Source organism: Rhea pennata, chromosome 24 (genome assembly GCF_028389875.1).
Source record: "Rhea pennata isolate bPtePen1 chromosome 24, bPtePen1.pri, whole genome shotgun sequence".
In the NCBI taxonomy this organism is placed as follows: Eukaryota; Metazoa; Chordata; class Aves; order Rheiformes; family Rheidae; genus Rhea; species Rhea pennata.
In genome coordinates, this window is record NC_084686.1 from 1,271,914 (window position 1) to 1,287,226 (window position 15,313).

Here is a 15,313-nt window from a genome sequence, read left to right on the forward strand (position 1 = left end):
TCCAGTAAGTTCCCACTTATAGCCTGGATAGTTACTAACAGACTTTGAAAAAAAAAAAAGATGTTAATGAAGCACAATTGGTTTGGTTGAGCAAAGCAGACACTGTGACAGCAGCTGCAGAAATTACACTCAAGCCTCTTACCAGCAGGCTGACACTTACTTATTCTCCTCATTCCTGCTTTAGAAAAAAATCCATCAACACACAAAATCAAGTAAAAAAAACCCTGTTATTTACAAGTGTAGACATGGATTCCAGGATTGCTAAAAATATTACACAGTGACTAAAAAACAAGGAAGAAAATATCAAGACTCACAAACTCCAGAGATAACTTTGTCATTATACTTCTCACCCAGATCCTTTCCTACTCTAAGAGAATCACTGCAAAGAGTAATTCTCATGACTGGCCCCTGACCACTATTAACGACAAGAGATCTCCAAGGAAATTGCTGGCTGCATTTAATATATGCTCTCTGGTACATAAACAAGAACAACTGTACTTATTTCTAGAATATTTCTAGAATACTTATTTCTTGCAAGCAAGGATTCACGTGCAACTCTGGTGTCCAGCTCCAAGCCCACACAAATCTGATCACGAGAGGGGTTACATTTCACACTGAAACAAACCTCCAGGCCGCAGTGCTAAGGAACTGCCCAGCTACCAGTAACACACTGTCAGAGAAAACGTTTTAAATCCCCTCTGTATTTTTCCACAAGAAATTGACCCCCAAAGAGTTGCCAGGGCTTCTGAAAACTGTGACATACAACATTGCAGGCTCTCTCAGCCTCTTCTAAGAAAGAAGACTTGTGATATACAGCAAGTAGCTTCCTGCCACAGACCAACCCATCCAGCACAACTTGGACTAGGACGAAGAGAGGCTCAGCTTTACAAGTCTGACTGCAAGTCAAGGACTCCATGAACTAGAAGGCATGATAACTACATACACTTATCAGAAGCACTTTGGGCTCCCTAGTAAGGATGTGAAGGAGATCTGGTACCAGGCCAGAGGCAAATCAGCTCACAGTATTAAGTAGTTCTGGGGATAGTTGCTTTCTGGAAGAACTTGCCCACAATTGAAACTGCAACCAAATTCTGGAACAGGCTGAACTGGCAAGAGTTACCTGACATGGTAATTCTTCAGTAACTGAATTTTCAGCATCCTTTCACCATGAAAAAACCTGAGATTTAGGATACCTGAAAATTTGTGAATCATCTTCAGAGGGCAAAGCATTTGAAAGACAACTATGCATACAGTTTATACAGTTTGTGAGAAGAGAAGTAAACAGGCCAGAAAACAATGTCTGCAGCACCTCAAGGGGAACTGTTAGAGAGCAGAAGTAGTCCTGCTGGCAGCAGTCACTGCATCTGTCCAGCACTTTCAGCCATCGCACTGCTCCAAGAAACGCTGCTGAAATTCTCTGTGTTCATCTTCTCTGGATGACAGGAAAATCCTCATTCAGGAGCACCGCTAAATTCAGCCTCTCCTTCCCACTGGGACACTGAATGTCAAGGATGGCACTTGGTCCAGGCAGAGTCAGCGATTTCTCAGAGCTCTGGCAGTGGCAGTAGATGAACCTCTGTAACATCAGTTCAGGAGCTCTGTTTCACACTTATTTCTCTCATCTACATATCCTCAACACTCCACTTGTATGCAAGCTCCTGAAATGCCTTCTTGTTGGCTATCCTGGCAAACCGCTGCTGCTCAAATCCATTTGACCTACAAAGGAATAGCAAGAAGAACATGGATTATTGTGACAGAAGGTTTTACCAAGCAGTGAAACTTTAGACAGACATCACAAGTTTTTCTTAACAAGAACTGTTATTTATGATGAGAGTCCAGTGACCTGTGTCCAGTGGGCTGCATGGGTCTCTTTCTACCTGCTACCAGATGTTTGCACTATAGAAGCTGTTCATCCCCTTGCTGAAAGCACCAACCAACAGATGTGGTGCTCCACACCAACACACAGTAAACAACATGCTCCCCTAGTCCTTCATCTGAGCCACTAAAGGCCTGGAAGGACCTCATGGGGTTTGAGCCTTGTTCCCTTTGGTCCCAGACAAGCATATATTACCACCCATTCACAAATCAACAGATTCAACCTCAGCATTGCTAAGGATCTCATTCATCTTGTAATTAGGAATCTTCACACTGTACACTCTTTGAAACTCATTTATCTTCATTATTATTGTATCACATAAACGTATCAGAATATATACCTGTCCACACCATCCCAGCGATGCCCAGGCCATATATTGAATCTGTTGAGTGGAGGTGCTGGTCCATTGTACCTAGGTTTCTCTAAAGACAGAAACAGCAATAAAACTGTTACTACTTAAGTGCTATCACGTAGTCACCTCATCATCAACCTAAAAGGTATATACAGATGTAATGTGCTATTTTATAAAACAACTCTGTAAGCTGCACTTGGCTATAAAACAGGAAACTTCTGAAAATGCATTTAATGAAATTTAAGTCTATCAGTTGCCTAGGTCACTGGATACTGCTCTCTAAGCTCACAAATGATATTAGCAGGTATTAGTAACAAGCCAACAACAGCAAATACTGCTGTTGCACTAACTCCAGACAAGGAGTCCTTTAAGACTAAGCTGCTGTGGCAATCTTATGCTATGAATTTAACAGCAGCTGCATTTGTACTCTCCTAGGACTTTAAACGGTATCAGTGCATCTTAACATCCAAACCTTTCCTGTCTTTGTTCTCTTTGGCCTTCCTTTTTTTGATGAATTCAGCCATGGGGTCTCCTTCTCTCTCTTGCTCTCGTAGCATTCGATCCAGATCCTGATCATCAATATAACGGGCCAATGGCTTTTGCATCTCTTTTATTGCATCTTCCACATTCTGCTGCTGCTGCCTCCCCTGAGCTAGCCTGAAAAGAAAAATACAAAGCTTCATCCCTAAACCCAAAGAATTCTGCACTGTGACTTGCGCTCTTTGCATGACTGATCACCGTGCCGAATTTGCACGTGTGCGCAGCATTCCCAACCCATACCCAGTAATAGACAAGGCAGTTCAAGGGGTCTCTAAGACACAGAACAGAACATGTGGTGTCCTGGTCACGGGTTCAAATCCATAAGATTAGTGCCCTTCATATCTGACCCTGTGAAGCGACACAGTGATATGCCACTAAAGCCATGACTGTAAGTGGTGTCTCTGGTGGTTATCAAGTGTGGCTAAATATCAGGGAATGGAAATTCCTAGGCTGTAAAGCAAGGCCTGAAGAACACACAAGCAAGCTTTAGAGACCCTTACCCTTTTCCCCACTTGGCATATTGTTCATCTCTCTCAGACTTTGCTTCAGCTTTCTGCTTCTGCTCAAGTCGTTCTTGCGCCAGGTCCCTCTTGCGGCCCGACTTGTCTCGGAAGACAGTCTCAGAGTGCCGGGATTCCTCTGGAAATGGCAGATGTCCCAAGTCACTCATTTCAGAACACTTCACAGACTTCAGAAAGTTCAATGGCTACTTGCAACTCGTTTCAACTTTTTTTTTTTTTTTAATAAGTTCTAGCCTTTGAAAGTTCTATCCTGCCAATAACAGGCAAGATCACAGCTTTTGGTCTTAGCAGCTACCCCAAGCAGCCACACTCGTAGGGCTGAGCTCTCTTAGTCAGCATTTTCAGATTAGGACTTGCTGCTGGGGCAGACAGAGCAAAAGCTTCTCACCCTCCCTATTATTTCACCAGCATTGCTTTGAAGTTACCATTTATAAATCTTTTATTTCAGAGGTCCCTTACCCTACCCACAGGGATCTATCAGTTTGCCTAGATATTACTCCACAGGAATGCTTTCCAACAACATCCTAACACCCAGCACTCTAAGATAGGGCCTGATACAGCTTCCAGAGCCAACTGTAAGCACAAAGCAAGGCAGTACTCACACAGCTTTCTCAGACTCCTACCTTCCAAGTGCTTGTTACTTCTCTCATGTCTCCTGAGCTCCTGCTGTTCTCTCCGCAGCACATCAGCTGACACCAAGCCAGCTTTGCCCCCAGATAACATCATGTTTGCCTGTAAATCAAACAGAAAAACTTTATTTATTACTAGCTGAGAGCTGTCTAGTGACCCAGAGGCTTAATGAGAGGATGCCCTGAAGTCAGAAAAGCAGTCTCAGGAGATACAGTTTAGACAACAGAGCTTCCTTCTCAAGTCTACCTCATGCTTCTCTCTGGGAGCAAACAGTTTGGCACAGCTGTGTTCATGAGGTATACAAAGTTTCTACTTTACAAATTAGTAAACGTTGGACTTTTGAAGCATCCTAACCATTAATGGGAAATAATCTACAGATAAAAAGGAAAGACAAAACCTTTACCTTCTTGGAAGGCTCCTCAGTGTCACGGTGGCGACGAGGGGGCGACAGATCAGGAGGACTCTTTGAACCGTACTGCTCCTTTCCAGCTGACAGCGTCCTTCGCGGAGGAGACGAATCAGAGTCTGAATGCTTGCTCTGATTCTTTTTAAGAGGACCACGTTTAGGGGAGTCATGGTGTAGCCTGCGATTCTTCCGTTGAGGAGAAGGGTCAGAATCTGAGGCATTCCGGGAACTCCTCCGTGGAGATGAACAATCAGAATCGTGTCTCGAGCACCTCTGAGGTGAGGGAATCTGCCTGAGCTTTTTAGTCACTGGAGAAGCACCTGTGATAAGACACATACTAATTACAATCACAGAATTAAGACTTCAGCCCCATGAAAGAACTAGATATGGTTGTACTTGAGCTAACTTCTAGAAAAGACAAGACCTTAAAAGAAGATGAGCTATAAAGTCACAGCACATGACAACAGTCTTTAAATTCTTTTCCTTCTGAATGTGCATTGCTGGGGGCAGGGCTTAACCTAATTTTCTTTTTCAACAGGCTTTTAAACTTTACGCCCCTCACCTCTTAGACATGTACAAGTGTGATCACAGGTGCCTAACAATCAGCAATGAACAAGAGAGATAAAGCACACAAATTCTCGCTTACATACCTCTTTCACCTCTAGTTCTATTCTGCTTTCTCAGAGTAGGTGACTCTGTCCTCTTTTTCCGAGGTGGTGATGAGTCTAGGTCAGAATCGTATCTTTTTTTCTGGGGAGGGGACAGATCTGGGCTAACATTCTGCTTGTGATGTGCTGAGGACTTGTCAGCGAGGACTCCTCCCGAGAGTGACTTGTCCGTGGATCTGCAGGCTTTTTTTCCCATTGCTGAACTGACCTTCTTTGGAGAGAGGTCAGGGGAGTCATGGTGTTTCCGTCTTGGCGGGGAGAGGTCAGGGGAATCGTGGCGCTGTCGCCTGGAAGGTGACAGGTCTGGAGAGTCGTGGCGTTTCCGTCTCAGTGGGGAGAGGTCGGGGGAGTCGTGGCGTTTCCGTCTCGGTGGGGAAGGGTTGGGGGAGTCATGGCGCTGTCGCCTGGGAGGTGACAGGTCGGGGGAGTCGTGGCGTTTCCGTCTCAGTGGGGAGAGGTCGGGGGAGTCGTGGCGTTTCCGTCTCGGTGGGGAAGGGTTGGGGGAGTCATGGCGCTGTCGCCTGGGAGGTGACAGGTCGGGGGAGTCGTGGCGTTTCCGTCTCGGCGGGGAGAGGTCAGGGGAGTCATGGCGCTGTCGCCTGGGAGGTGACAGGTCGGGGGAGTCGTGGCGTTTCCGTCTCGGTGGGGAAGGGTTGGGGGAGTCGTGGCGCTGTCGCCTGGGAGGTGACAGGTCGGGGGAGTCGTGGCGTTTCCGTCTCGGCGGGGAGAGGTCAGGGGAGTCGTGGCGCTGTCGCCTGGGAGGTGACAGGTCGGGGGAGTCGTGGCGTTTCCGTCTCGGCGGGGAAGGGTTGGGGGAGTCGTGGCGCTGTCGCCTGGGAGGTGACAGGTCGGGGGAGTCGTGGCGTTTCCGTCTCGGCGGGGAGAGGTCAGGGGAGTCGTGGCGCTGTCGCCTGGGAGGTGACAGGTCGGGGGAGTCGTGGCGTTTCCGTCTCGGCGGGGAGAGGTCAGGGGAATCGTGGCGCTGTCGCCTGGGAGGTGACAGGTCGGGGGAGTCGTGGCGTTTCCGTCTCGGCGGGGAGAGGTCAGGGGAATCGTGGCGCTGTCGCCTGGGAGGTGACAGGTCGGGGGAGTCGTGGCGTTTCCGTCTCGGCGGGGAGAGGTCAGGGGAATCATGGCGCTGTCGCCTGGGAGGTGACAGGTCTGGAGAGTCGTGGCGTTTCCGTCTCGGTGGGGAGAGGTCAGGGGAATCGTGGCGCTGTCGCCTGGGAGGTGAGAGGTTGGAGATGGCACATTGCTCTTGCCTGGGAGGGGACAGATCTGGGGAGTCGTGCCGCAGTCGCCTTGGTGGGGAGCTGTCCAGGGAGTCATGGCGTTGTTTCCTGGGAAGGGAGGAGAAGTTTCGCATGAGAGTTTAACTTTCTTCGGTTCTGTTATCTCCACACCAGAAACAAAAACTAAACGGGATCTGTAAAGCTACCAGTAGATGTGAAAGATTAAAAAAAAAAAAACTTTCTGAACCCAAAGTGTAATTCATATTCGTATAGTAAGATTGCATCACTGAGCCACAGACTTCTAAAGACAGATCCCAGAAACTCTCTGAGATAACTTGGGTCACAGGAAAGCTCAAACAGAATCATTTTAAGGTTTCCAGAGACTGTTGCAACACTCAGACAAATAAAATAAAATAAAATAAAATAAAATAATAATAATAATAAATAGTAAAAATAAATCTACCCTTGTAAAATCATCTTCTCGTAATAAAACACCCTACCAAGTTTTCTCTCAGAGTCTGGAGTCGCTGTGACCACTGAACATCCCACAGCTGCTTTCAGGAAAGAGGTGTATTACAACACCACTGTCCTCACTGTGTTCCAGATCTACTTACAGCCTATCATCACCCAGATTTTCTGTTATAGTCAAAAGAGTGTGGGATAATTGCTCACATAACATACAGAAATAGTACCCATTGTAACTAAACAACACGCTGTCCTTTTTTTTTATTATTTATTTTTTTTATTATTATATATTTTTTTTTACTATCCCCCAGACAGAGGTAAGTCAACACTGAAAAGGGAATCTTTACATATCCTACTTCTCACATTCCACAGCAAAGCACTTTGAAACTGCAGAATGAGACAGCTGATACCAAAAAATAAGGATTAACCAATATAAGCATTCCTAGCTGGAGCCCCATACCTTGTAGTAAATTTGGCAGGTACCAAAAGATCTGAGCTCTGCGAATCTTCATTCTGTTCTAAAGAAAAACGAATAGGAAATCACCATCACTAGGTTTCTCCACAGTTTCTGATCTCTTCAGCATTTAAAGGATTCTTTAACGTTACTACCTTACAATTTCATTGTTCAGAACAGTAAATCATTCAGGGAGACAGTAGAGAAAGGTCTAATCTCACCTCCTAAAAGTTTCCATTTAGTATTTGATCGGAATTCTTCCATAAGCTTCACTTCTTCTGGACGTTCATCAATAAATTCTGCCACCTGAAGACAAAATACCCAAGTAAACAACATGGCTGAACAAAAAAGAATTTCTACTCTCTGAAACAAACATTGAAATACAACTGTACAGGCTGGCAACCAGTGCGTAACCATCATTCAGCTGCCTCCTTACACACCAATTTCAAAAACTTTCCAAAATCTTTGCCTTCAACCTCTTTTTTTGTTGCCTAGATTTCCAGCCCATGCCACAAGCCAAGCTGCAGTGTTCAGCACATGCAGCGAATCGCAGAAGAACCTTCTGTCTCATGCCAAGTGGCCATTTTAAAGTGCTAAGAACCACTGTACTGTATCTCTCATAGGCTTCTAGTATTTGAAAGTCTTTCTAAAATATAAATACCTGACATAAAAACCACTTTTATCTGCAATGTGCTAGTTCAACTTCCCTGTGGTTAGATCAGGTAAACTCACCCACCTCTGCTGCAGAAACTGGCAAACGAGGCAGTGAGACAGGGCTTGGCAAGTGCTTCCCAAAGAGGGACACAAGGGGGACCCCAAGGAGGACAGCTACCATTCGTGAAACAGAATATGACAGTAGTCGTCCAGTGTTTAAGTGCTCACCACAGGCATGTCCCCTTCATCCTCTTCCTCCTCCTTCTCCTGGACGACAGCAATGCTATTCCAGCTGACATCATCATCCACTATCCGCATCCTGAGGCGGGGGAAGAGAGGGATCCATGCCAGGGCATCAACAAGGAAAGATCACTACCAGCACGGAGTCACCCTGATTGCTGCTAGCTGGCCCACAGGTGGGTACTGGGGGCTACCAGCCCCAGGAGACAGTTATGTAGGGGTCCCTGGTCCTGCGGACAGCCGTTGGAAGCTCCCAGTCCCAAAGGCTGGTGTTAGGGGGGCCCAACCCTGAGGGCAGCTTGGTGGGATCCCCAGGGTTTGGAATGGGGGGGGGGAAATCCTGCCCCTGGAGGCAGTTATGCAGGCTCCCAGGAGTAGGGAGAGAGGAATCCCAGCCCCAGAGGCAACTATAGGAAGGACTCCAACCCTGGCAGCAGCTATGGTCTCCAGAGCAATTACAGGGGTGTCTTGGTCCCAACAGTGGTTACAGGTGGGCCTGAAGAGTGAGTGCAGGAGAGGGTCCATCCCTAGAGCAGGCACAAGGGGTCCTAAATGTGGGTACACAGGGAACCTTGGCCCTGGAGGCAGCTGAAGCACACCCTAGGAGTAGGTATGAGGGAATCCTGGCCCCGGGGGCAGCTACGGGAGGTCCAAGGAGCGTGTACATGGGGCAGAGGTGGGGGGAAGAAGGGTCCCGGCCCCGGGGGCAGCTACGGGAGGTCCAAGGAGCGTGTACATGGGGCAGAGGTGGGGGGAAGAAGGGTCCCGGCCCCGGGGGCAGCTACGGGAGGTCTAAGGAGCGTGTACATGGGGCAGAGGTGGGGGGAAGAAGGGTCCCGGCCCCGGGGGCAGCTACGGGAGGTCTAAGGAGCGTGTACATGGGGCAGAGGTGGGGGGAAGAAGGGTCCCGGCCCCGGGGGCAGCTACGGGAGGTCCCGCAGGCAGGTACGAGGCAGATGTCGGCCCCAAGAGCAGTTACTGGAGATCCCGGGAGCGGGTACAGGCTCCCGGCCCCAGCGGAAGCGCTGGCGGTTCCGAGGGGCGGGCACGGAGGCTCCGGGCCCCGAGGGCGGCCACGGGCGGGTCCCGCCGCGGGGGCGGCGGAAAAGGAAGCGCGGAAGGCGGCGGCGGCCCGCTCGCCGCACTCACCCGGCTCTGCCGCCGCCCGGTGGCTTCTTCTTGCGGCGGCGGCGCGGCTGGGCGGCCTCGGCGGGCGGCCCGCTGAGGTAGCGCCGCAGGTACTCGGCCTTGGAGAGCCCCGGCGCCGCCATGGCGCTGCGGCTCGGACGGCGAGCGCGAGGGGCCAAGGCGCGGGCGGAAGGGGCGGGGCCGGCCGCGGAGCGGGGGCGGGGCCGGCCGCGGAGCGGGGGCGGGGCCGGCCGCGGAGCGGGGGCGGGGCCGGCCGCGGAGCGGGGGCGGGGCCGGCCGCGGAGCGGGGGCGGGGCCGGCCGCGGAGCGGGGGCGGGGCCGGCCGCGGAGCGGGGGCGGGGCCGGCCGCGGAGCGGGGGCGGGGCCGGCCGCGGAGCGGGGGCGGGGCCGGCCGCGGAGCGGGGGCGGGGCCGGCCGCGGAGCGGGGGCGGGGCCGGCCGCGGAGCGGGGGCGGGGCCGGCCGCGGAGCGGGGGCGGGGCCGGCCGCGGAGCGGGGGCGGGGCCGGCCGCGGAGCGGGGGCGGGGCCGGCCGCGGAGCGGGGGCGGGGCCGGCCGCGGAGCGGGGGCGGGGCCGGCCGCGGAGCGGGGGCGGGGCCGGCCGCGGAGCGGGGGCGGGGCCGGCCGCGGAGCGGGGGCGGGGCCGGCCGCGGAGCGGGGGCGGGGCCGGCCGCGGAGCGGGGGCGGGGCCGGCCGCGGAGCGGGGGCGGGGCCGGCCGCGGAGCGGGGGCGGGGCCGGCCGCGGAGCGGGGGCGGGGCCGGCCGCGGAGCGGGGGCGGGGCCGGCCGCGGAGCGGGGGCGGGGCCCCGAGACCCACGGGCGCAGGGACGGAGGCAGGCGCGGCACCACGGCGCGTTTCAGCAACGTGTGAACTCCCCGCGGGAACACGACACGACATTCTTCCATCGCGGCTCCGTGCCGAGCGTTACAGCCCCGCCCCGGCGGGAAGCGGGCCCTCCCCACCCCACTGTCCCCTCCTCCGCAGGGCGCTGGAGGAATCGCGGCTCTTCCTCGCGCGCCGCTACCGCTCCGACACCGCTGCCGCCTCGTAACCCTCTGTCTTCATGTCGTTCAGGCCCAGCTCTTCGTTCTGCTCGAAAGTACGCTCATAGCGCTCCACCTGCAGCTCCGGGTCGTCTTCTGGGGCGTATACGTTCTGCCGTTTGAAAGAGAAAAGCGTTTTCTGCTTCGGCCTCATCAAAGCCTCCAGCACTAGCCTAGGCTACAAGCTCTTTGGTAAGTTCCAGCAGTGGCAAGGAGCTTCAGACAAGGTTTAAACCAGATCACTGCACAGAAGACAAACTTCATACATCTCCATCTCCCCCAGGACAGCGTGACTCAGTCAAGACCAATCCACCAGACTCCCAGTTTCCAAGCTCTAATTCCACAGAGCAGGCACTGCTTCCATCTTCCTTCCCACAAACTTACCAACAATTTCCCTTTACAAGACAACACATGCAAAAATTAGGACATGCAGCCTCAGAAACCCATTCTCAGCCCACTCACTATCAGGGCCTTGAAAGGAAGCCCGAGTGAATTTCTCCTTGGCATGGGTCCTCCAAAACTATTCAGAAGACTTCAAGAATTTCATCTTGCCAGTGTACAATACGATACCTGGAGGTAGCTGTTGCCTGCAGGGTCATCCATCACGAAGTGAGCCTTTGTCTTCCCTTCTATTATCTGGGGAAAGAGAGCTCGTCAATACATTACAGCTCCCTAGTTCTTCAGCACTTTTGAAAAAGAAAAGGTCTGGTGATACTTGCACAGGAGTCCCGTTAGGCCTACTTTGTACCAGCAATGACAGTGGTGGAAAGCACATGGTAGCAGATTGAAAGTTAAGAGGACACTTACGTCAAGCAATTTCCTGCTGAACTCCTGTAGCTTTTCCATTTTGCTTGGCGTGGAGCTGTCCCCCAGGCTGAAGGGGTTTCTCTCGACCTGCAAGAGCAGACCCCCTCACTTGGCCAGGGCATGAGAAACCCAGTCCCACAGCCCATTGCCCCACAGGCAGGCCTGGCACTGACAAGAGGGGACGGAGCTCCATTGGCATCCGGAACTGCCCTTCAAGCAGAAGGCAGGAGCCTGAGCTGACAGCAGCACTGAACTTGGCTGCACAGAACCACTCACCAGCTCCTTGATGTCCTTCAGCAGCCCTTCCAGCGTGGTGAATTTCCCCCCCAGCGCTCCCATTCCCAGCTCAAAATCTAGCTCAGGAATCTCCACGCTGCACGTCTCTGACTGCAACAGAGCACACTGCGTAAGTCCTGTGGAAGCCTCCACACCCCTGAAACAGTCCTGCTGCAGAGCTCACTGCAGGAGCAGGAGCCCACAAAACACAGCCCACAAGGTTAGCTGAAGGCAAACCTTACTTTCAGAACATCTCTAGTCATGTCCGAAGGGTCTGTAATCCGAAGGGTGATCCTGGTGCCTTGTGGTTCTATCGCTCCTCCAGATTTAACCTAGGCATTTAATGCTGGCAGTCAGTTTCCAGGACCAGATGTATATATTTGCATCAGTCCATGATAATGCTTTAAAGATACTTTACCACAGCAACTCTGACCTTGCTGTCCAAAGGCCACTGCAGAGCTGGAGACGCTTAACCAGCAGAACTTTGGAGGTGGATAACACTCTTTCATGAGACTGAAGCTCTTCAAGACACAGAATTCCTTCTCCCTCCCCTTCTCCTTTAGCAAACCTGGAGCCTTCCAGCAGCTTAAGCAGACCCTGCCTAACCTTGCTATACCAGTCAGCCTTTACGTACCCCATCATCTAGCCCCCACCTATTGCAAGCGAGGTAGTTCTATGCTCAGTGCAACGTACCTCACAAAATGCCCTGCAAATCTAGCCTCCCAGCTGCACCTGCTAAAGACAGCCACATTTGGAAGAGCATGGAGTGGAAGCCAGGGAGTCTAAGAGACACCTACCCAGGACAGCACAGATAAACACTCCCTAGAAAAAGGGGTCAGTAGTTTTCTAGCTCACCTCATTTGTCCTGTGCCCACAGGAGTCACAGTTGGTGGCCATGATAACCACTTCCTTGAAGTGTGGGATTTCTGGAGCAGGCAGTCAAGGAAAAGTCATCAAAAAAAAAAGAAAAAAAAAGAATCTCTAAGAGGGGTCCTGTGTCCTGCCTACAGAACTCAGCTGCAGCCTTGCCAGTTCTGCCCTCTAAAGAACACATCATTCCTTGGAGCATACATAAGACAGGTTTTGAACCATGGCTGAAAACGAACATACACATCCAAGTTCAAATCACAGTACTGTCCCAGCTGACAGGTTAGCTGAGAAACAGGTAATGTTCGCAAGTCAGGAGCGGCACTGGGACAGATTCACGCCTTCACAGCTCTGCCAGAAGCAAGCTATTCGTGCTTTACTGACACAGCAGGAGAGGGCTAGGTCAGAACAAAACGTGCCTCCCACCCTCACCCTGGCCTCTGTACACCCCCAGCAGAAGGTGCCAATCTGCACCCATGCCACCTCTCAAAGGATACGCACTAGCTTCATATTGGTGTTAGCTGGAGCATTGCACTCGGGACAGTTGGTGTTGAACTGCAATACCTAGGTCGCAGGAAAGGCGAGCACAGAGCCGTGACGCTCCCAGGAGGAAGGCCCCCGGCACCGCAGCTTCAGCAGCCACATGTGCTTTATCGCATGCAGACGTCGCAGGACAAGAGCTGTCCTGCATGCCAGAGTCACCTGGGCACAGCAGCCGTTACACTGCTGAGTCACTCACCTCATTCCTCAGGTCCTCCACAGAATCAGCCGGCATCTCGTTCGTCTCCTCTGCCTGCAGCAGCAGAGACCAGATCCACCATTAACTCATACCTGTACCTGCTTCTCAGACTGGGATCTCCCAGGGAGCAAGGGCACAGAAAGGCTCAGCTCCCCCACAGCGCTCCAGCAGCCCCAGCCCAAGCAAGCACAGGGGCTGGTTGGTTGGGGAAAGGTCCTGCCCAGCAGAAGGGAGCAAGAGATCTCCACCTTACCCCGAGCCCCAGCATGGCAGCCTGCTGGGGAGTCCGCTTGTAATGAACCACCACGAGAGCTTCATCCTTCTGTGGTGCATGAGGATTCTCCACAAAACTGTTCCCTGAAGGATCATCTATGATCTATGGGAGGAGAGCACCAAAGGCAGTGGTAGGAAGCCAGCCCATGCCCCAACAGAAAGGGTCTGCGCCCTTGCATGTACTTACAAAGGTGAAAGAGGAATGTACTTCTTTGAGTTGCTTTAGTTTACCAATGAATTCATCTATTTTCCTTGCCACCTCTTCGTCCGTTGCCTGGGAAACAGGAAACATTTGAGAGCGATGTCTGGGACGGGCCAGAACTTAAGACAGCGTAATCAGTAGCAAAAAACAGAGACTCCCAAATACTGAGGTACCCAAAGGTGTGCAATACCAATAGGTACAGGATTAACAAAGCAAAGAGTTTGCCAAGCAAGTATCTCTTAAGAGACTCCCTTTTCACAGCATCTTACCCTGCGCACAGGCTGGTCCTGTTCCAGGCCCGCTACAGCTCTGTCAATTATCCCTTCAATGGTGGTGAGAACTTGAAATGGAAAGAAACCAGAAGCAACAGCAGCATTAAGCACACCACAGCAGTGCTACTGATCCTGCCAGCTTGCACTGATCCTTGGCAGCCTCCACAGATTAGCCATTTCAGGCTTATTTGATCTGACAGATAGGAAGCCAAGTCTGCAAGAGATGCCATGTTTGCCCTCCAATTTTCTGGTCCTGTTCCTGCTCTGACAGCACTATCTCTTTCCAGAAACCTTACGTGCTTGCCAGAAGACAGACACAAAAATCCTCAGATGAGGAAGCTGCTGCTTTGGAATATGTTAGGAAGGGAGGCTCTGAGCTGAGGCACCACACCTCTCACTGCAGGTTCAGCCACCCTAGTTGACACTACTGGAAAGATGTTGTGGGCTCCACAGGGAGGGAATGAAGCCTCTTACACCACCAAAGCTGAGCCCCCACATTGCTATGGAGTCTCCAGTCAGCCACCGAAGCAAAACTCCAACCAGGGCACCACCACCCATGCCCCAGGCATGCAAAGGGGCACCAACCACATACCCACCTCCTTTCTGGGTGAACGCAGGGATCTCAAAGTCCAGCTCAGGAATCCGAATTGTGGCACAGTCAGTCTTCACCACCTCCCTGTTCATATCCTGCACACCGCAATTCACAAGTGGTATTAATATCCCCCAAAGGACCAGGAGCTTCCACTTCACTGAGCGATCACACGGCTGTTGCAAAGTGAGCTGTATCAGCTTAAGGGCAGTCCTGGCAGCCTTGCCATTTACTGTGACACATAGCTGGGATAAACAGCCCAGCCAGGTGTGAAGCTACATTTCCAAAGGTCGTTTGCCACCCAGCTCTAACTCCTGTCCCACCCACCCCTCAGGAGGGGCAGACTCTCCACAGCCCCTGTGTGGCTGGCAGGAGCCCAGCAGATGCTGCTGATCACAGGCACAGCGTGACAAGGGAGGGCTGGCAAGGGAAAGCTCACACGCGGGCAGATCCCCAGCACGCGTCTCACTCAGGAGCATGCCGCCGACAGGATTTTAGCAGCTAGCACCAAACAAACAGCGCTGCCCCTCGGAGCGCACAGGCGCTCCTCTTCCTGCGGCCCGGGAGGGCAGGCGGCCGGCGGGGCTCACCTGCCGGGCGGCGACGGCCAGCGTGTAGCGCACGCCCTGCTCCTGGATCCTGCCCGCCGCCTGGATCTCGGTGTTGGACCAGGAGCAGCTCTCGCAGGCGAAGGAGCTGACGATGATCTCTTTGAAGAAGGGGACGCGAGTGAGCAGCAGCCGCGTCACGCCCTGCAGCGGGGAAGGGCCTCGTGGGGGACCGCCGCGCGCGGGGGCGCGGCGCCGCCCGGGCACGGTCCGCCGGCGGACACCGTCCCCCCGCCCGCCCGCCCGCCCGGCCCGGCCCGGCCCGGCCCAGCCCCTCACGTTGCGGTAGCAGTTCATGCAGAGCGACTCGATCTCGGCCGGCTGCTGCTCGCCGTCCTCGGCGCCCAGCGGCCGGAACAGCGGCCCCGCCGCCGCCGCCTCCTCAACCGCCCCCAGCGCCGACATGATGCCGATGCCGCCGGGCGGCCCCGACCCGGAAGCGCTTCCGCCGC

The 15,313-nt window shown here is 53.0% G+C and overlaps 2 protein-coding genes across 3 annotated transcripts; both read right to left on the reverse strand.

Moving 5' to 3' along the window:
• Positions 1–208: 208 nt before the first annotated feature.
• On the reverse strand, positions 209–9,316 carry BUD13 (BUD13 homolog). Of its 2 annotated transcripts, XM_062594606.1 has the most exons (11): positions 9,188–9,316; positions 8,027–8,117; positions 7,366–7,450; positions 7,151–7,208; positions 4,976–6,333; positions 4,323–4,645; positions 3,913–4,021; positions 3,269–3,407; positions 2,701–2,885; positions 2,217–2,298; positions 209–1,716 (listed from the first exon to the last, which is right to left on the reverse strand). In XM_062594606.1, exons 1-11 carry the CDS (start codon positions 9,307–9,309, stop codon positions 1,623–1,625), a joined length of 2,646 nt encoding a protein of 881 aa, XP_062450590.1. In that variant the 5' UTR covers positions 9,310–9,316; the 3' UTR covers positions 209–1,622. The 2 variants fall into 2 exon arrangements, with proteins under 2 accessions (XP_062450590.1, XP_062450591.1); XM_062594607.1 differs by lacking the exons at positions 7,151–7,208; positions 9,188–9,316 and having other exon boundaries at positions 8,027–8,112.
• A 718-nt stretch (positions 9,317–10,034) lies between these two features.
• On the reverse strand, positions 10,035–15,285 carry ZPR1 (ZPR1 zinc finger). The gene is made up of 14 exons (XM_062594649.1): positions 15,141–15,285; positions 14,844–15,005; positions 14,261–14,351; positions 13,662–13,732; positions 13,378–13,464; positions 13,171–13,293; positions 12,918–12,971; positions 12,676–12,742; positions 12,167–12,237; positions 11,554–11,643; positions 11,312–11,422; positions 11,036–11,122; positions 10,799–10,864; positions 10,035–10,340 (listed from the first exon to the last, which is right to left on the reverse strand). Exons 1-14 carry the CDS (start codon positions 15,264–15,266, stop codon positions 10,206–10,208), a joined length of 1,341 nt encoding a protein of 446 aa, XP_062450633.1. The 5' UTR covers positions 15,267–15,285; the 3' UTR covers positions 10,035–10,205.
• Positions 15,286–15,313: the final 28 nt, after the last annotated feature.

What these genes read in the sequence shown, in the direction of transcription:
- ZPR1 (XM_062594649.1), bottom strand. Translation starts at nt 15,266, where the DNA reads ATGTCGGCGCTGGGGGCGGTTGAGGAGGCGGCGGCGGCGGGGCCGCTG. An exon ending in AGGACCAGCCTGTGCGCAGG is followed by an intron (nt 13,465 to 13,661) that starts GTAAGATGCTGT and finishes CCTGTTTCCCAG; the next exon opens with GCAACGGACGAAGAGGTGGC. An exon ending in TGAAGGACATCAAGGAGCTG is followed by an intron (nt 11,123 to 11,311) that starts GTGAGTGGTTCT and finishes CTGCTCTTGCAG; the next exon opens with GTCGAGAGAAACCCCTTCAG.
- BUD13 (XM_062594606.1), bottom strand. Translation starts at nt 9,309, where the DNA reads ATGGCGGCGCCGGGGCTCTCCAAGGCCGAGTACCTGCGGCGCTACCTC. An exon ending in CCGGGCGGCGGCAGAGCCGG is followed by an intron (nt 8,118 to 9,187) that starts GTGAGTGCGGCG and finishes CCCCCGCCTCAG; the next exon opens with GATGCGGATAGTGGATGATG. An exon ending in TATGCCAAGTGGGGAAAAGG is followed by an intron (nt 2,886 to 3,268) that starts GTAAGGGTCTCT and finishes TTTTCTTTTCAG; the next exon opens with GCTAGCTCAGGGGAGGCAGC.